The sequence below is a fragment of the Hypanus sabinus genome, chromosome 18 (assembly GCF_030144855.1).
Source record: "Hypanus sabinus isolate sHypSab1 chromosome 18, sHypSab1.hap1, whole genome shotgun sequence".
Lineage (NCBI taxonomy): Eukaryota > Metazoa > Chordata > Chondrichthyes > Myliobatiformes > Dasyatidae > Hypanus > Hypanus sabinus.
Window position 1 is genome coordinate 58,568,286 of NC_082723.1, and position 20,987 is coordinate 58,589,272.

At 40.2% G+C, this 20,987-nt stretch overlaps 1 protein-coding gene across 1 annotated transcript; it reads left to right on the top strand.

Moving 5' to 3' along the window:
• Positions 1-576: 576 nt before the first annotated feature.
• Positions 577-12,188, top strand: LOC132377527 (inter-alpha-trypsin inhibitor-like). Its single transcript, XM_059943805.1, has 5 exons — positions 577-685; positions 6,069-6,135; positions 8,637-8,804; positions 9,593-9,766; positions 12,110-12,188. Exons 1-5 carry the CDS (start codon positions 590-592, stop codon positions 12,145-12,147), a joined length of 543 nt encoding a protein of 180 aa, XP_059799788.1. The 5' UTR covers positions 577-589; the 3' UTR covers positions 12,148-12,188.
• Positions 12,189-20,987: the final 8,799 nt, after the last annotated feature.

A 20,987-nucleotide genomic window follows, 5' to 3' on the forward strand; every position in this document is an offset into this window, starting at 1 on the left:
AGAAGGACCCTGACAAATTAGAAGAATGGGGAAAGAAGAGTCTGATAGAGTGCAGCATAAACTATTGTCAAAGTGGAAAGAAAATTGAAGAATCTAAGGCGCAAAGGGGCTTAGGAGTTCTTTCAGGATTCCTTAAAATTGAATTTGCAGGTTGAGTGTATGTGAAGAGGAAGGCAAATGCGATGTTAGCATTCATTTCGAGAGGATTAGAATTTAAAAGCAAGGATGTGATGTACCTCATCAGGTCAGGCAGCCTCTGTGGAGAGAGAATGCCAAAGATCTATTATCATTTGTTTTCTTTTTTCTTTTTCTATTTGCAGAGTTTGCTGTTTTATTTTCGCATCTTGGTTGTTGTCCTTCCTGGTGAAGGCGGCCTTTCAATGATGCTATTGCCTTTGTTGTATTTACTGGGATTGTGCGCAAGAAAATGATATATATGTACTTTGATAACGAATTTACTTTAAGCTTTGAACGCAATAAAGCACATGACGTGTTAACCGGAAGGTGACGGAGGGGAAGGGTGGAGTTGGGTTTGTTTTGATCGGCTCCCAAGGTCGCTTCATTCCGAACCCGGCGTCGGCTTGGTAGCATGGACAACCACAGCACTATCGTTCTGCTCTCCCTGATCATGCTGGTCGGCTGGTCGGTGGCAGGCACCGTCCCTTTGGGCACAAGATTTCCCGAGGTAAGCTGGAACTAATTGGCATCCTATCGTTCTTAGCCTCAACCACATCCCCGACCCGCACCTACATCCTCAACCTGCGGCATCTCCAAGACGCAGATCTTACCCCTTCTCCAAGCTATTTCTTTCTAAAAGCATGTGGCACACCACACTACCGTTTGAAGACATTTGGTGTCAATTCTGCAAAGCAGTCAGCGCTAAGCCAACCTATCCCTCGGTGTAATCTGCCAGAGTTAGCATCAGGTAGAAATGAGACACGTAATCATGACTCATCACCTTGCAGGTTCTCATAGATTTCAAAGCCCTGTTTCAGGATGAGTCTGGATTAGAAACATAGAAAACCTACAGCACAAATCAGGCCCTTCGGCCCACAAAGCTGCGCCGAAATTGTAGAACTACCCAGGCTTACCCATAACATTCTATATTCCTAAGCTCCATTTGTCAATCCAGGAGTGTCTTAAAAGACCCTATCGTTTCCGTCTCCACCACCGCCGCCGCCAACCCATTCTGCGCACGCACCACTCTCTGCGTAAAAAAATTACCCTGACATCTCCTCTGTACCTACTTCCAAACACCTTAAAACTATGCCCTCTCGTGCTAACCATTTCAGTCCTGAGTAAAACACTCGAATTATCCACACGATCAATGCTTTTCGTTATCTTGTACACCTCTATCAGGTCACCTCTCATTCTCCGTCGCTCCAAGGAGAAAAAGCCGAATTCACTCAATCTATTCTAATAAGGCATTCTCCCCAATCCAGGCAACATGCTTGTAAATCTCCTCTGCACCCTTTCTATGGTTTCCACGTCCTTCCTGTAGTGAGCCGATCAGAATTGAGCACAGTACTCCAAGTGGGGTATATAGCTGCAACATTACCTCTCGGCTCTTAGACTCAATCTCATGATTGATGGCCAATGCACCGTATGCCTTCTTAACTCCAGAGTCAAGCTGGGTAGCAGCTTTGAGTGTCCTATGGACTCAAACGCCAAGATCCCTCTGATCCTCCACACTGCCAAGAGTCTTACCATTAACGCTATATTCTGCCATCATATTTGACCTACTGCCATCATATTCTTTAAGCTTTAATTTACAGGACATAATTTACTGGCTTTTTCATTTCATCTCTGCAAAAATGAGGTACTGATATTATATAAATTGGACATTGAATCGCTGTCTGTTTACGGTGGGTAAGGCTTGTTTTAGGAAGATTTTGATGATTTAGAGATTTCCTTTCGTCGTTGAGCAGGTCAACGTGAGCACTAAGTTGCAAGTTATCTGTTGTGTGACCAGTGGGTTTGGAAAGTGGGCTCGGGCAATTGTGATGCGAGAAATAATATGGAAATTAATAAAAGTCGATTTAACTTTATGTAGAAAAGTGACCATTTAAAATTATTTATTCATATTTTACACCGATTCTTCTTTTGTTGTTTAAATACGCAAATATAACCTATTAATATGTACATAAAGTTTTAATTTCTCCAGGACCATGCTCTATTGATTATTCGCCAGATGGAAATTCTTCAGAATTAAGTTTTATTAATCTTTTAGCCGCGTTTAGCATGGCAAGCACAAGTTCTTCCGACTGATACCAGAGTAGGACTCTGAATTAAACTTTACATGTGATGAAACACATTCTCGTACTTTAAAAGTGGTGCAATATTCCCCACAATCCCACTCTTCCTCTCCACCGCACCCACCCCCTTGCAGTTTATAATCTCAGACTCAAAAACATATAGGTTGAATCTGAAAGATGTTGCGGACGTTGTATCCAGATATTCTGTCTTCGTTTTCCACGACCATAAAACAACTGATTTCAATAAGGAAATCACCAAACCCTCCCTCCGTAAAGCAACAACAACGTCCATAACCTCTGCGTTATTACTTCAGAGGATCTGCCGCGGGCCCAGCTCGGAGGGGCCATTACAAAGAAAGCAAGGCATAGCCTCGACTTTCTTAGAAATTTGCTTAGATTGGAACGTCATCCAACAATTTGACAAACTTCTATAGATGCGTGGTAGAGAGTATATTGATTGGTTGGATCGCGACCGGGTTTGTTGTGATCAGCTCCCGATGCAAATTTGCAATTTGCATGCTGGGTAACTAGTGGGTTATGAAAATGTGTTCTCTGGATGGTGATACGAGAAATAATTTGGGTGTATATTAATTCGGTTTAATTTTACGCAGGAAAGTAGAGGTTTTAAATTCATTTAGTCATATTTTAGATGCAGAAGATAAATGATTAAATACAATAAGTAGCGCAAAAATCAAATCCGACATAAAAATGCAGTCAGCTGGTGTTCTTGGTTTTTATATCTGTTGAATAATCGGATAGGTGAGGGGAAGAAGCTGCTCATGGGTCCTAGAGTGTACTTTCTGTTTTCTGTACCTCCTTTACGCTAGATATTTGTTTATTTTTATATATGTAAATGATATTCTGTCAAAATATAGTGATAGTATTTCCCTCGAACGAGGTTCTATTGATAGTTATGCATTGAGTTATAACACTTCACAATTAAGTGTAGAATCTGGGTATGAAGCGCGTGTCGGATGGTCTGCTCGTATTCAATTTATACCCATCAGTAATTATCACAGGACAGCCAGACAAATTACCCACCGGTGTTCAATTATCTTCAATAAAATAAAAAAAGACAAAGTCTTTGGGATTTCTAGCAGAATTGCATTTCATCTTTGAAATGCTTTCAGCCGGGCAAATACATCTTCTTTAGATTTATACCAGCGTTGGACACTGGATTCAATTTTTCATGTGATAAAGCACATTCTAGTACTCTCAAGGTGGTGCATTATTTCCCATATTCCTGTAACTGTAGGTGGATCCATGAGGACACCTCCCTGCAAGAGGTCTGGAATTAATTCGTTTCTCAGGGCTACAGGTAGCAAATAGTGTCATCATTTGTTCCATTCACTGCAGAAGAAAATTAATTTGATCTCGGGTTTGTCCTAACATCTCTGTCCCTGCTCTGATAATAAATGGGTAAATTTTGAAAATAATGAAGAACATTACAGGTTAACTGGAAGCTGGTGGCCTGCAGGTGACTGTAGGGAAGGGTGGAGGCGGGTTAGTGTGATCGGCTCCCGAGGTCTCTCCATCCGGCTCCCGGATGTCAGTTTCGTAGAATGGACATCTTCCGTACCAGCGGCAATATATGTCGGCCGTTGCATGGCCGGCATCGGCCCCTTGACCTTCAACTTCTCCAAAGTAAGCTGGGACTGACGGGTACCCTCTCTTCCTTCACCACCTTCTTCTACAACTCTTCAACCAGCCACAGCAGCGGTGCCTGCCACACGTAGACCTTACTCCTTGTCCAACCGAACTCTTTCCAAAGTAATGTTTCCCAGCTCGTTACACTTTCAAGACATTTGCTTCATCTGGTTTAAATTCCTTAGTGTATCGGCGGTGAGACAGCCCATCCCTCGGAGTACTGCACCACCATTCGCATCTGGTGCAACTGGAGGCACGTAGTACTGACTCACGCCTGGGTCTGGAAGATCTGGAAGTTCGCAGACATTTCAAAGACCCGTTGCAACAAGGATTCTGGAATATTCAAACCTTTAGTAACAGGGAAAAAGATGCTAGTTTATTTTTCATTGTTCCTCCGCAGATACAGTATGTGCTTGTGATATGACAATAAATTCGACATCCAGACGCTGTCTGTTTATGGTGGGGTAGTCGTGTTGGGAAGTTTGTAAGGAGTTAACGATACGTTTTTCTCTTGTGGAGCAGATCAACGTGTTCTCTCATTTGCATTTTGTATGTTGTGGGTTATGAAAATGTGTTCTCGGAATGATGATGAGAGAATTTGGAAGTTAATCAAGTGGGTTTCATTTTAGACAGGGAAGTGCTCCTTTTTAATTTATTTATTCATATTTTAGAATCAGAATCAGGATTAATATCGGCGGCATATGCCATGAGTTGTGTTAATTTTGCGGCAGCAGTACAATACAGTACATAATAATAGAGAAAAATAAGTATTAATTACCATATGAATATATACATTAAATAGTTAAATTAAATAAATAGTGAAAAAAGAGTAATGTAGTGAGGTACTGTTCATGTGTAGAGTGTCCATTCAGAGATCAGATGGCAGATGGGAAGAAGCTGTTCCATGATCGTTGAGCTTGTGCCTTCAGGTTTCTGTACCTCCTTTACACTCATTCTTGTTTCCTGTTGTTTAGGCACTTATCATAACCTTATCATAATACATAGTGTTCCCTATAATACATAGTGTTCCCTGTTCCCTACCCTTGGAACAGGTTCTACTGATAGTTATCTATTGAGATGTGCTTCAGAATTACGTTTTATAACCTGGGTATGATGCCTGTGTGAACAAGCCTATTTGTATTCAATATACAGCAGTTAACCTAATAATCTGGTTACCCATTGCAAGTCATTCTTATAGGAATCCTGGAGCAATTTCCCAGAGCTGTTGAACTATCCTGAATAAAATCAACAAAGACAAAATCTTTGGGACTTCCAGCAGAATTGCAATTTATCTTTTAAATGCTTTCATTGGATTAAACTTTATATGCGATGAAGCACAATCCCGTAGTTTGAAGACGATGCAAATTTAGTTATTATAAAATATATAGTTTGCAATTGAAGACGGTGTATTTTACAGCTCTTGGGAACCAAGCAACTTAAAAGAAACAAATTAATGCTTCATATTTGTTATGTTTTCTCACTCCAGAAACTAATCAAAACTAATTTAATTTGCTTTAAAATACTACTCAATTCATTCAGTATACATCACCGAGTTATCTGTTGTGCTGTCAAACACATCAAACTTTATGATGTAATGAGCTATTTCTGTTTTTATTAAATTTATTGTTATGACCCGATGCTTTCTGATTATGAACCTGTGAACTCTGTCTGTTTCCTACCTTTTTTAAAACTCAACCATATTTCACCCCTTTCTGAAGAAATAAACAGGGTGTGCTTTTTTTAAAACTTGAATATCTCTCCATCTCCCCTTCTGAAGAAAGACCGTGCTATGCTTCAACAGGTAGGTAGGTGTCTCAGGTTAGTTTTAAAATTTCCTCGTTGCTACTGTTATGTTTTGCAACTTCAGAAATGAATTGAAAGAAACAACCAGGAGCTGGGGTAAACATGCCTTCTTTCTTTTTACTTTCCATTTCTTTACCGAGGTGCGCCCTTATGATGTGGTAGGCCACATCACGTACGCCATCCACGTACGTTTGCATATAACCTGTAATGAATTCTGTGAAAAATAAAATTGCTTAATCAAGCAATATATTTACAACATTACACAAATATTACTGAAATATTACATACTCAACAATATTTTTACATTTTACAAGCCGAGGTCTAATCAAATCTAAAGGCATTTTCATTCCTCTTTCATGCAAGGCTCGTTTGAAGAGAGCGTTGGGAGACCTGGAAGGGTCTGCTATTGGAGACATTGAGGAAAACGAAGGTGGGTACAGCACTAGGTACAGCAGAGGGTGAATCACTGCTCTCATTGCCCCCACCATCAGGGAGCGGAGTAGGGGTTGGGGGGGGGGGCGGGGTGGGTGTCAAGGAGTAAATCAGCACCTTGGACAGCGGATGCAAGGAAAGTGAGATCTCTGGGCCACCCTGATGATGGTGCTGGGAACTGGCCAACAGTGAGCTGGGTGCCACATCAGGCACGGCACTGGCTGCAGATATTGAACAGAACCTGTGTCATTATGCAGAGTACGAATTAACCAGTATCATAATGCAGTATCATTACGACGTGTTTTGCACCACCACACTGGGCACAGCTCTAGTCAGAGGATTAAATACAGTTTTGCCACAACACTGGTGTGATCACCTGGTGCTGCCTCAGGCAGATGACCGGCCGCAGCATAATGTGGAGCCATTGGGTCACTTAACCCAGCCCTGGGACCTTGAGTGCATCAACTCATTTACCAGCACTTGATCCACAGCCTTTGAAACTGGATAGATCCAACTGCTTGTCTACTGTAGACACTTCTTAAACACTGTGTGAGTACTTGTCTCCACCACTGACATTTCCTCTAAGGTGTACGTGTGCATACACCTTTTACTACCAATGCACAAATGAATTTAAACTGCGGACAAAACGTTGTCACCCTCTACCTCGCTGGCAGGTTAAGTATACTGTACTTCTGATGAATATTTATCAAACTAATACCCCCTTTCTCCCTCCCCCTTCCACTATATGGAAGTCAAGAAGGGAGAATGTTCTTAGAAATAAAACTGATTGCAAACAGCGGCGGGTATATATATCTACAAGTTTGAAGTCATTCAGTTCGTTGGTCGCACCGTTGGAACTTGTGCAACAAATAGTGAACTATTTGCATGTTTGTGTGACAACAGCAATGACTCATTGATGTGCATTATTTTAATTCTTTTAAACAATAAACAATAAAGTGGACTTGGTAGTTTATCATCCTTAAAATAGCTTCAGGTTGACTTAAAAATTCAGTGCACAGATATTGTTGTCACTTGGCAAAAAATTGCACAGCACGAGATTTTTGCATGCACTGATCATTACATATTAGAGGGAACATTAGTTCTACATTTGTTTTCAACAACATTTCACCTTTGAACTGTGTATTCCCTAATGGTTACTCCCATATTCCGCTTTCTCCCTTGTAATTTTGTTCTAATCAGTCTATGGGTGTGGCCTTTGCAAGTTGAGCTAGTTTAGAATTTCCTGTGGCCAGTTGCCCTTGAGAAAGTGGTGAGCTGTCTTCCTGAACCTTATTACAAGAAGGACTTGGAAGCGTTAGAAACGTTGCAGAGGAGACTTATAACGATGCTGTCTGCATTAGAAAGAATGTCGCTGGAGGAAAGGTTGAATGAACTGGTGCTCTTCTCTTTGGAACGACTTGAGAAGCAACTTGATGAAAGTGTATAAGATTATGAGATAAGTAGCTAGAATGGGCAGCCAGCACCGTCTTCCCAGGGCAGCAATGGGCAATGTCAGAGGACATTTATTTATGATGAGTGGAGGAACGTGTTGGAGAGTTGTTAGAGGTACCCTTTCAGCGAATGGGATCCAGATTCCAGTCAGACTAGCATCAAAGGCATCTTCAAACTGTGGTGCCTCCAGTGCATGCCCACTTCTCATTACTCAGGAAGAAGACAAAGGAGCCTAAGTGGGACTGTGAAGAGGCAGGTTGGTGCGGGAATGGGAAGGGCATTTGCAGGGACGTACAACCAGAAGCTCGAGATGGCTGCTGCAGACAGAGCATGGGTGTTTCACAAAATTGATTCCTAGTCTACATTTGGTCTCTCTGACGTAGTGGAGGCCACATTCGGAGTACTGGCTACAGTAGACAAGGCTGGAGGAAGTTGTTTGAGCTTGAAAGACAGTTTGGGTCCCTAGACAGTGGTGAATGAGGAGATTTAACTTTGGCTTACAAGCAGTTCTCAGGGGCAATTACCTGGTCTGGGGAAAGTGCATATTTAGAAGAAGCAATCTGCTCTGAGGAAGACTTATATGGTCCAGCATCAATCAGGTCACAAGTGTGCCGAAGTAGAGAGTTTAAACCTGGCTACCGACCCCTTTTTCATTAAACTTTTGGTCTGATAATTTCTGTTTCTGAGAAGTTTTATTTTGCTTCCTTGATGAAAAGAGAACCAAGGAGATTTTCATTGTTGGCCCATTGGTTTATTTTCAATTACAAATTCTCCCATTTCAGACTGTAAAGGATCCCAATCAAACCTTCTCTTGACCTACTCAAATTCGGAGCAAACCCCAGCTTCTGCTTCTAAGACTGTAGCTGGAGCTCCTAAACTTGAAGCCAATCCCTGGGAGCAAACCGAGGTGGGGGGCGGTGGGAGGTAGTTGTTCATACAAGTCAGTATCTTGGCACTGGGTGACGAATTTTGTAACACTGTGACGTTTGGTTTGTACATTTTGTATAGTTGTTAACATTAACAATTTCCATTTCCTTTTGTATCAAGAGTCTTGCCAACTTGAGCCCGATGCTGGTCCGTGCTTCCGAATTTCTCATCGGTTCTTCTATAACCAAACCTCGATGGCCTGTGAACAATTTAATTATAGTGGTTGTCTTGGAAACAAGAATAACTTTATAACGGAACGGGACTGTTTACAGACCTGCCGAACTGAAGGTATGTGACCGAGCTCGAGCTGGCCCTTAGTGAGCATTTCAGCGGAATTGTGATTGCACAGTCCTGTATCTATAAAAGTGGAGAAAGATAATAATCAACTCTCAGAGGGAGTCCTTTCCCATATAGTCACAGTAACAGCCAATCACCATCTTTCTGTAACAGCAAGTGTCCAGCCTGTATTACAAAATGCACGGTAAATCTCTATAGCTGTGCAGTAGAACAGAGACCTGGAAATACAGATCCATAATCAGTGAGCATGGATCTCCAGCCAGCTTCCTTACCAGATCTTGTGCCAGTATTTCCCTAGTAATGGTGACCAACCAGTAACTTTACATTGCCATTCTGTGAAGACTGTGCTTATTGCTGTGTCCATGCAGACATTCTGCATCAGCATCCGAAAGAATAAATGTTTCCTGTCTCTGAGCCCTACCAGTATGGCAAGTCAATGTCTGACGAGTAAGGGTGAGTAGCCACACACTTCGTTAACAAAGCCAATGTTACCATCATCATCGTGACTACTAGACTTTGATATACAGTACGAACAAGAAAATATTAAATGTGCAAAAGTGTCATCCCTTGGTCAAGCTGCCACTTTCTCAGTAGCGGTAAATGTATGTTGCTAGGGTTTCATTGTGAATAACTAGCCGTATTTGTGGCCAAATGCTCTCTGTGTAACAATCTGTGGGGATCACACTGCTGGTACAGTGACTTCTATTGCGTGTTTTAATGAGTATATCACCACTGCCCTCAATCCTGCCTCTCATTCCACTTCTCTTCCTCCATCACAGCTGCTTGCAGGTTGCCCATAGAAACTGGCTCTTGCAGAAAGAGCTCTGATCTCTGGGCGTTTGACTCCAACATTGGCAGGTGCATCCGTTTCACGTACAGTGGGTGTGAAGGAAACGGGAACAAGTTCTACACGGAGAAGGAGTGTGTGGAGTACTGCGACCCCATCCCAGAAGGTGATGAATGTTCCTTGTGGTGTCCAGTTCCCATAAGATCCAGCTGATGGTGGCTTTGAGCTCATTTATCTGGTTATTTCAGCTCCACGGGGTTGGATGTGGTCAAACCCGACATCTGTAGCCACTGACCCAGCTTTGGCGTATTTTCATATATTTATAGAGCTCTCAGCGTGGAAACCAGCCCTAGACCCATCTTGTCCTTGTCATTCAGGATGCCCATCTGAGCTCTTCCAATGTGTCTGCATTTGGACCATTACCCTCTAACTTTTCCTGTCCTTGTACTCTGCAAATGTATTTTAAGCATTGTAGTTACCCATCTCTACCACCTCCCCTGGCAGCTTATTTACAGATCCACAACCTTCTGTGTGAGAAATTTGCCCTCAAATCCTTTAAATCTTTCCCCTTTCTCCCCCACCCAAGGGTTTAAAAAATGCTGTGAATATCTAACCTCTCTGTGCTCCTCATTATTTTTATAAACCTTTGTAATGTCACTCTTCAGCCTCCAGGCTTTAACAGTCCCAGGCTCTTCAGTCTTTCCCTATAACTCCAGCCCTCTAATCCCGGAGAACATCCTGGTGAATCTTTCCCGTACTATTTCCAGCTTACTGACATCCTTATTATAGTTTAATAGCTAAAGATGAACACGATATCTCTGGTGTGGCTGAACCAATGCTTTGTGTAACTCTAACATGACTCAGCCAATGAGAGCATGTGTATCACATGCCTTCTGCACCATCCTGTTTACCTGCATCATCATTTCTAGCAAACTATGTACCTGTGCCCTCGGTCACATGTTGGTCTTCCGGCACAGCAAGGTGACTGTTAAGGAGTGCTGCCGAATGGCACGTTCCAGCTAACTGCGGTACATGCTGAGAGATGCACTGAAGGTCTGGCCAAAGCAAAGGCTTTTTGCAGAAGGACAACAGTTGAGATCATATGAACATAATAACATAAGAAATAAGAGCAGGAGTCCGGCATCTGGCTTGTCAAGCCTGCTCTGCTATTCTATAAGATCATGTCTGATATGGCCATGGACTCATCTCCACCTACCTGCATTTTCCCCATAATTCTTAATTCCCCTACTATGCAGAAATCTAACAGCCTTTTCATAATAATATTTACAGAGGTAGCCTCCACTGCTTCACTGGGCGGAGAATTCCACAGATTCACCACTCTTTTGTTCCTCCACATCTCCTTCCCAAGTATACTCTCCAAATCTTGAGGCTATGTCCCCTTGTTCTAGTCTCACCTAGTTGTGCAAACAACTTCCCTGCCTCTACCTTATTTATCCTTTAAATATAAATATATATATATATATCTTATATATTTTCTATAAGATGTCCCCTCATCCTTCTGAATTCCAGTGAGTACAGTCCCAGGCGACTCAATCTCTCCTCATAGTCTAACCACCTCATCTCTGGAATCAACCTGGTGAACCTCCTCTGCACCATCTCCAAAGCCGGTATATCCTTCCTTAAGTAAGGAGACCAGAACTGTAGACAGTACTCCAGATGCGGCCTCACCTGTACCCTGTAGAGTTGCAGCATAACCTGTCTGCTCTTAAATTCGTTTCCTTTAACAACGAAGGCCAACATTCCATTTGTCTTCTTGATAACCTGATGCACCTGCAAACCAACCTTTTGTGGTTCATGCACAAGCACTCCCAAATCCTTCTGCACAGCAGCATGCTGCAATCTTTTATCATTTAAACAATAATCTGATCTTCCATGTTTCCTTCCAGAGTGGATGCTCTCGCATTTACCAACTTTGTAGTCCATCTGGCAGACCCTTGCCCACTCACTTAACCAGTCTATATCTCTCTCTACAGACTCTCCGCATCTTCTGTACAAATTCCTTTTCAACTCAATTGACTATCATCAGCAAACTTAGATACACTACACAAGGTCCCCTCTTCCAGATCGTTAATGCATATCGTGAACAACTACTGAACAAGATTCTTCTGCTACTGTACTTAGAAGGGCTGAATCGGCTGGGGTAGAGTCTCAAACATTGAACTAATGTATTATCACCCCCAGGGGATCTCACGAGGGACAATGGTGATGTTGCTTTAAAAATATCAATTAACACTATTGAATGCAATGACCTTCAATGAAATATAGTTTGCACTGTTTAGTTCTTGGCATATCTATTATGAATGAAGGTGAATTTTGAAATGAGTAAAAGTAATTTGAGACAGAGGTCACTCAGTATCATTGGATGCAATGAGCTCCACAGAGAGCCAAGAGATATTCACAACACGAGAGAGAACCCTTCAAGGTGTCACACTGTTGTGTCCAGCCCGTGATGACCTCAAAGGTAAATAATTTCTTTCTCTTTCTCCAGGGGATGATGAACCTCGGGCTGTTACAGCGCAGGCGTAGATGGAAATAAAAGTTTAAGGGCAACACAAGAAGTAATTATTAGAAAGAATGATTTAAAGCAACCGTTCACAATGAGACCACAAGTCTGATCCTGAAAACAAGTGGCAGAAACACGGAGATTTCATGAGATCATATTCAATAGAATGACAATGTTCTTTAACCAATTGATGCAATAAACTTAAATAATCAAAGAAATCTGTTGCCTGTCTCCAAAAAGCAAAATGTTGTATATTTAATAAAAGGTGTGTACTGGGCTTTTATCGTATGTGTACAATTTGTTGTGAGGATGTGTATTGTATGTAGGGTGGATGGGTGTAAGTTTCGGGGTCTGTGTGTTTCATTTATGGGGTGCTATGGACGGTTTATTGTGCTCAGTGTGTGTACTTATTAAGGGATAAATTTTGCAATCTGTGTGGAGAAGGGTGTGTGAAGAGGGGTGAATGTAGTACATAGTTTGTTAAATAGCACATGTAGATTTTAGCAAAATCAGATTACTGGAAGAACTCAGGAGGTCAAGCAGCATTTGTGTAGACAAAGAGATGGTCAGTGTTTCAGGTCAGAGCCCTGCATCGGCACATGTAGATTGCAGGCTGCAATGTGAATCATTGTAGGTCATATTGTGTGTGGTTTGTGGTGTTGTGTGTATGCAGTTTAAAGGGCGAGTTATGGTGAGATTGTGGGGTGAAGTACGTGGATGTTGTAGTGTTGTCATGTGTGTGTGTAGTTTCTAGGGGAGGTTTTGCAGTTTGCCCATGTTGTTGTGTGAGCTCTGTGTATCTTATTGAGGTTGCTTGTGCAGTTTGTGGGTGGGAGTGTTCAGAAGGTTGGGTGGGGGTATATAGTTGGTGAGATGGGGTTTATTTTGCTTGTAGGGCTGGCCACTGTAACTTGTAGTCTGGAATGTGTGAAATCTGTAGTTTAGGTTTTGTGTCATTGGGTGTGTCTGTGTCTGTGTGTGAGAGTGAGGGAGAGAGACGGAGAGAAATATTTTTCAACATGTTCAGGCACAGAACACATTCTGAGTGAGGGATGGAACATGCAGCGGGTGGAAACATAAATGGGGAGGGTTTAATTGGGGGAGGGGCTGTGGATTCTCAGTGTATAACAGATTGGAAGAAGGCTTTAGGAGATGGTGTCCTTAAGTGTGAGGAGTTTGGGGGAGGGTTATTTAGAGTGGATAGTGATTACTGTGTTCTGGAGATGGTGAATTTGCAGGGCAGTGGGTTCATTAGGTACTGGTAAATTAGCAAGTCCACGTTGATGGGGTTAGTAGGGGGTTAGAGATGGGGATGGGTGCAAAAGGGTGGATGAATGGTGGATGTTGCTGTTGGGGCTGAGCTGGTTTTGTGCATTGTGAGATGTGGGGGGGGGAGGGGTTAGTGAGCTGTTTGGTATGCATCCAATATATCTGTAATATTTGTGTAATATTATAAATATATTGTTTGATTATACATTCTTTTCTTTCTTTCTTTTTCAATCTTTTTATTTTTGTTATTAATATCAAGAAAATAAAATTGATACATCGATAATGGGATTACAAACATACACATTTCAACTGAACATGAAAGAATACATAAGCAATGATTACAGTATAAATGAGTATTCCCAAATCATGGACGATACAAGTAACAAATAAACAAGGCAAACCTAGGTATATCATAATATATAATTAAAAAAACAGAAAAAAGAAAAAGAAAAAAAATAAGCAAAAAACGAATCTAATAATCTAGTAACTAATAAGGAAAAAAAGGAAAAAAGAAAAAAGAGAAAAAGAAAAAAAAGGGCTGTTTATAATATCTCACAAAAATACAAAATCATCAGTGTCGTCAACTCCGCTCCTCTCAACATATATAAAATCGAAACCGGAAAATCAAATAGGCTTGGAACAGGGTCATATTACATCATATGAAAATATTGAATAAATGGTCTCTATATTTAATAGAATTTAATAGAAGTATCTAATACAGCACATCTAATTTTTTCTAAATTTAGACATAACATAGTTTGAGAAAACCAATGAAATACAGTAGGAGGATTAATTTCTTTCGAAATCAACAAAATAGATCTTCCAGCCATTAGTGTAAGAAATGCAATCATTCGACAAGCAGAAGATGATAAATAGATTGAGTCCATCATTGGTAAAACAAAAATTGCAGTAACAGGATGAGGTTGTAAATCAATGTTCAATACCACAGAGATAATATCAAAAATATCTTTCCAATATTTTTTCAAAAGCGGACTCGACCAGAATATATGAGTTAAAGACGCTATGACATCTGTCACAAATAGGATTTTTGTAGGAATAAAAATGAGCCTATTTATCTTTGGACATATGAGCCCTGTGCACAACTTTAAAGTGTATTAATGAATGTTTAGCACATATAGATGATGTATTAACTAAATGAAGAATTTTATCCCAATTCTCAATAGGGTTAATGAGGTTAAATTCTCTTTCCCAATCATTTTTAGTCTTATTAAAGGGCTCTGAATGTATCTTCATAATTATATTGTAAAGTTTTGATATTAGCCCTTTCTGAAAAGGCTTTAGCTCAAACAAATTCTCCAAAATACCTGAGGACACAAAATTTGGAAAAGTAGGAAGTACAGTATTTAAGAAATTCCTAATCTGTAAATATCTAAAAAAATTAAATCTAGGCAAATTATATTTATTAGATAATTGCTCAAAAGACATAAAACAATTATCCAAAAATAAATCGGAAAATCGTAGTAATCCTTTAGTCTTCCAAGCTGAATAAGCTTGGACTATAATAGAAGGATAAAAAAAGCAATTGGGTACAATAGGAATATTTAAAACAAACTGAGTCAACCCAAAAAATTTCCGAAATTGAAACCATATACATAAAGTATGTTCAACGATCGGGTTGTCAATTCGTTTCGGCAATTTAGAAAGAGCAAAGGGAAGAGAAGTCCCTAAAATAGAACCCAATGCAAATGCTTGAACAGATTTACTTTCCAAATTCACCCAATGAGGGCTAAAAGATATATCCCAACCCTTTAACCAGCATATCAAATATCGGATATTAACTGCCCAATAATAAAATCTAAAATTAGGCAATGCCAATCCACCTTCCTTCCCTGCCTTCTGTAAATAAATTTTGCCTAACCTAGGTTTTTATTCTGCCATATATATGAGGAAATTTTTGAATCAACATTAGCAAAAAAAGATTTCGGAATAAAAATTGGTACCGCTTGAAATATAAACTTAATAAATAAAAAAATGTATATATATAATATATAAAATATTTTTTTAAACTTCGGAAAAATAACCATCTTAATAGCATCAATCCGACCTATCAGAGATAAAGATAGTGGTGACCACTTAGTGAACAAACGTTTAATCTGATCGATTAAGGGTAAAAAATTAACCTTAAATAAGTCTTTATAGTTTTTTTGTGATTTTAATCCCTAAGTAAATAAAAGAGTCATTAACTAATTTAAAAGGTAAATTTCCATAAATTGGAACCTGTCTATTTAAAGGAAACAATTCACTCTTATTAAGATTTAATTTATACCCGAAAAAATCACTAAATTGTGCCAACAATGATAAAACTACAGGAATGGATTTCTCAGGATCAGAAATAAATAATAATAAATCATCTGCATATAATGATAACTTATGTATATCTGTCCCACAATTAATGCCAAAAATATTCTGTGATTCTCTCATAGCAATTGCCAAGGGTTCTAAAGCAATATCAAATAATAATGGACTAAGAGGACAGCCTTGTCTAGTGCCCTGAAATAAACGAAAAAAGGGAGATCTTTGATTGTTAGTAAGCACCGAGGGTACTGGAGTATGATATATCAGTTTAATCCAGGAAATGAATGTCGGACTGAAATTAAACTTCTCCATCACATTAAATAAGTATGGCCATTCAACTCTATCAAAAGCTTTCTCCGCATCTAATGAAATAACACATTCTGAAGTTCTATGTGAAGGAGTATAAACAATCTGCAATAATCTCCTAACATTGAAAAAAGAATAGCAATTTTTAATAAAACCGGTTTGATCTTCCGAAATAATTTGGAGTAATACATTCTCCAAATTGAATGCCAGTAGCTTGGAATCTACATTCAATAAAGATATTGGTCTATAGGATGCGCAGTCAGTAGGGTCTTTATCTTTCTTCAATATTAAAGAAATGGAAGCTCTATAAAAAGATTGTGGCAAATTGCCCAATCTAATTGCTTCTTCAAAAACCCGGCATAACCAAGGAGAAAGAGTAGCTGAAAAACATTTTAAAAAGTCTACTGTATACCCATCTGGACCTGGTGCTTTCCCAGAATTCATAGAGGAAATAACTCCTTTAATTTCTGCATCCGTAATAGGAGTTTCTAATATTGAAAGATTATCTGATGATAATTTTTGAAAATTCAATTTCCCAAGAAAATCACACATGATATTACGATCATGAGGGAATTCACAATGATACAGGGAGGTATAAAAATCTTGAAATGATTTATTTATCTCATCATGGTTAACTGTCAAATCCCCATTCTGCTGACGGATCTTAGTAATTTGACGTTTAACCGAAGCATTCTTCAATTGACTAGCTAACAGTTTACCCGATTTATCACTATGTATATAAAAATCAAATCTGGTTTTCATTAATTGATTTTCAATCGAAGATGTAAGTAATAAACTATGTTCCGTTTGAAGTTCAACCCTTTGTTTGTAAAGCTCCTTACTAGGAGTGATCGAATATTTCTTGTCAATCTCTTTGATTTTATCAACCAATAAAAGAGTTTCCTTCTCAATGCGTTTTCTCAGACCAACAGAGTAAGAGATAATCTGTCCACGTATATATGCTTTAAAAGTGTCCCAAAGTGTTCCGCAAGAAATATCATCCATGGAATTAGATGAAAAGAAGAAATCGATCTGTTCCTTCATAAATTTAATAAAATCCGGATCATGCAGTAAGGTAGAATCAAATCACCATTGTCTAGCTTTAGAAGCTGTATCCGTAAATTTAATAGAAAGTTTTAATGGAGCATGGTCAGAGATGGCCATAATATCATAATTACAACTAATTACTGATGGAATAAAACAACAGTCAATTAAAAAATAATCAATTCTCGAGTAGGAATGATAAAGATGTGAGAAAAATGAAAGCTCTTTGTTCTTGGAATGCCGAAATCTCCAAATATCAAAAATTCCATTATCAGTCAAAAAAGAGTTAATACAAGTGGCCGACTTATTGGGTAAAGTCTGAGTAGATATAGATTTGTCCATCAAAGGATTTAAATAACAATTAAAGACACCACCCACTATTAACTTATATTCATTTAGATTAGGTAGAGAAGTAAATAAGGACTTAAAAAATCAGGTCAATCCACATTTGGAGCATAAACATTAACCATAGCAATCTCTTTGTTAAAAAGTAAGCCAGTAATTAACAAAAATGTACCATTCAGATCCGAAAAGATATCATGTTGGACAAATGCAATAGAAGAGTCAATAAAAATTGAAACTCCCTTTACTTTGGCACTCGAATTCGAAGGAAACTATTGAGCCTTCCAAAACCAAAAAAAGAGATAATTGACCTCTTTCCTCACATGAGTTTCTTGTACAAAAATATTCCACAAACGGGAGGCAAATGCCGCGGAGTATTCTCCTTTCCTCCGGTAACATTTATGTAACTCATCTATTGGGACCCCGTTGTTATCACCCATAACAGTCAGGGCCACCAATAACATTATTTAATTGTTCCCCTAGCATGTCGCTGCGCTTTTGACAAAGCGGAGGATATGCTCCAATGTAACCGCATTATATCCAATCCCATATCCTCGTTTATCACCTAGATTGCGTATTCCTCTCTGGTAATTAATTACTTGGAACAACTCTCTAGAATCACTCCCGGGCATATATGTCCCGATACCCTTAACAACATCCCTCTGCTGTTGTACCCCGGACGGGGCAGTGTATGTTACAAGCGCATTATTACACCTCTTCGTGCAGCATGTCCTCCCTGCAGCTGCCGCATCTGCTTTAAAAATCTTGTGCGATTTCCAGTGTTACTTTTTCTTTATCATAAGCTGATCTCTGTTTTTAGACCAGGGAAAGACGCACTCTTGTACTTACTTTGTTCCGTTTGTGTTTGCCAATATACTATCAACTTCCCAGTTTTCACTCCAGCGTCCTGCAGGGTTTAATAAATTTCCGTATTTATTTCCAGCGTCCGCTGTCCCTGACAGCCCTGTTATTGGACGGTATATTAATTTCCTTTCTCATATTACGTCAGAAAATGTTCATACATCCCCGACGCTAGATCGACCTGTCCAAGTGCCGCCAGCACTAAAACCATTTGAGCACATCACTTCCACGCGTCTCAGACGCTAGGCCGACCTAAAGTGCTCACCTCTTTTCTTACTCAAAGTTTCTAAAGTCACGCCGAATGCGTCGGAATCATGACGTGAGAATCTGATCCACACCGGATTGATTGCAGGGTGCAGGGCGAAAGCGAGACACAACCGAAGTGGAATAGAAACAGACGTACGTTTCCTTTCGTGTCCTGTACAGCCGAGGAGTTTCCCCGTAGGCAGTTCAGTCCTCGGAATTTTCCGTGTCGCTCTCGCACCTACACAAGTGAACTTCGGCGGAACCTCCAAATTTTGTTGAGTACCGTCTTCCAATTTTAAGAAACAAACTTCAACAAATTTAGAGTAGATCACATTATTAACAGATTTGTTATTTTACTTGCAAGGGAAGGTATATTTCCAGACAACTATCGTCTGGAAAAAAGTAACTTCGACCTTTTGTTTCAACCAAAAACACTTTTATATTCTTTTTACAAGAGAACAGTAATGACTTTGCTTCATTTCAAAACATTACGATTCTCCGTTTTCGTTATCCTTAGCTCGTTTTCACTCTTTTAAGAATCTCTATCACGTCCACCTCTGGTGTCAAAATACCCCCCCACCCCCTACCCCCTCCGGCCATAGAACAAATCGCCTGTCATAACAAAACGGCTTCTTCCCATAAAACACACAAACTTGTAAGTTTTCCCATGCAGACCAACAAAGCACCTTGGGATCTCAGTTTTAACTTTGTCACAAGTTAAAAATTCATTAAGTTTTCAGGATTACAGATATACTGTACTTCCATGATTCACCTGTCTGTCTTTAGCAGAGGAATGTTTGGTTCCCAGCTGTGACCTTCCTTCCACCACGACTCTGTGATGCCTACAAAGTCCTTCTTGCCAATTTCTAACTGCACTAAACGTTCATCTACCGTATTTTGTACAGTGTGGCATTCGAATCTAACACCACCCTGCTTCTGAAATTTTTTACATTTTGCCTGATTTTTAAAAATCCTTTTTTATGCTTTCTATGCTTTATTCTGCATACTCCAGACACCTCTCTTGCAAACTTATCCAAAAATATCCGGGCTGTTGAAACCATTCCCCGACCCCTCACCTCCCTTGAGCCGTTGGTGTCCTTCTGGTGACAGTGATCTCTCAGTGTGGTTGGGGAGGGTTCTGGAATCTACACTCAGTGGTGATAAAGCGGTGGTGTCCTGTTGCCCTTATCTCGCTACGGGGATGTAGGGACAGGGTTGGACGGGGCTCTCGGAGTAGACTGGGCGAGCAATTGCAATGCATTTGTAGCTGATACACACTGCAGCCGCTGTGCACGGGTTGTCGGTGGGATGAATGTTGCGGACGGTGAATGGGACTGCATAGCACAGGAAAAGGCCTTTTGGCCCATCTAGTCTGTGCTGAACCATTTAAACTGCCTACTCACACGGTAGGGGAATCATTCCATCTATCGCGACATTTCTCAGGAGCGCTGCATACACGGGCCTTTAGTGTTACTAGCGATCCCACCCATCCATCCAGCATCCTCTTTGACTTTCTGCCATCAGGCATGAGACTACGATGCATAAAAACAAGAACGGCTCCAATGAGAAACAATTTCTTCTCCAAGGCCATTGGGCTTTTGAACCCCCGGCAGCATTGTATTCCAAGTGTCACTGGTTAATCTGTTCCGTACCTTGCAATATTCAATATAAATGCACTTTAGTTTGGTATTTAAGTGCGATTTATGTGTAGATTTTATCTTTACCTTTATAAGTTATTGTCTGTTATACGTGTTTCGTGAATTACTGTTCTTTAAACTCCGGTTCGAAGCAACATTGTCTCGTTTCCATATACATTAAGCTGCTCGCATTTACCAGATCAATACGCCTCATTATTATGTATTCCTCAACTAAATCACCCCCCAGTCTTCTACATTCCAAGGAATAAAGTCCTAATCTATTCAATCATTCTTTATAACTCAGTTCCTCCAGAGCCGGCAGCATCTTTGTACAGTTTTTCTGTATTCCTTCAACCGTACTTACATCTTTCCTGTTGGTAGGTGACCAAATCTGTACATTATACACCAAATCAGGCCTCACCAATGTCTCATACAACTTCAACACAACACCCCATCTCTTGCACTCAATACTTTGAATTATGCACACCAGTGTGTCAAAAGTTTCGTAACGACACTGTGTCACCACTTTCGATTAATTATGGACCTGTATTCCCAGATCCCTTTGTTCTACCGCAGTCTTCAGTGCCCCACCGGTCACTGTGTAAGACCCACCCTGGTTGGTCCAGCTGAAGTTGAACACCTCGCACTTGTCGGCATTATCTCCCCCCGCCATTCGAAAGCCCTTTTCTCTGGATGGTCCAGGTCCTGCTGCAAGCACTGATGGTCTTCCCTGCTGTCCACTACATCCCCAGTCTTGGTGTCATCTGCTAATGTGCTGGTCCAGTTAAGCACATTATCATCCGGATCGTTGATATAGATGACAAACATCAACGATCCCCGCG

Excerpts from the sequence above, each read along its gene's own strand:
- LOC132377527 (XM_059943805.1), top strand. The coding sequence starts at position 590 with ATGGACAACCACAGCACTATCGTTCTGCTCTCCCTGATCATGCTGGTC. Across the intron at positions 6,136-8,636 it reads AGACATTGAGGAAAACGAAG|AGTCTTGCCAACTTGAGCCC; the intron begins GTGGGTACAGCA and ends TTTTGTATCAAG. Across the intron at positions 8,805-9,592 it reads ACAGACCTGCCGAACTGAAG|CTGCTTGCAGGTTGCCCATA; the intron begins GTATGTGACCGA and ends CCTCCATCACAG.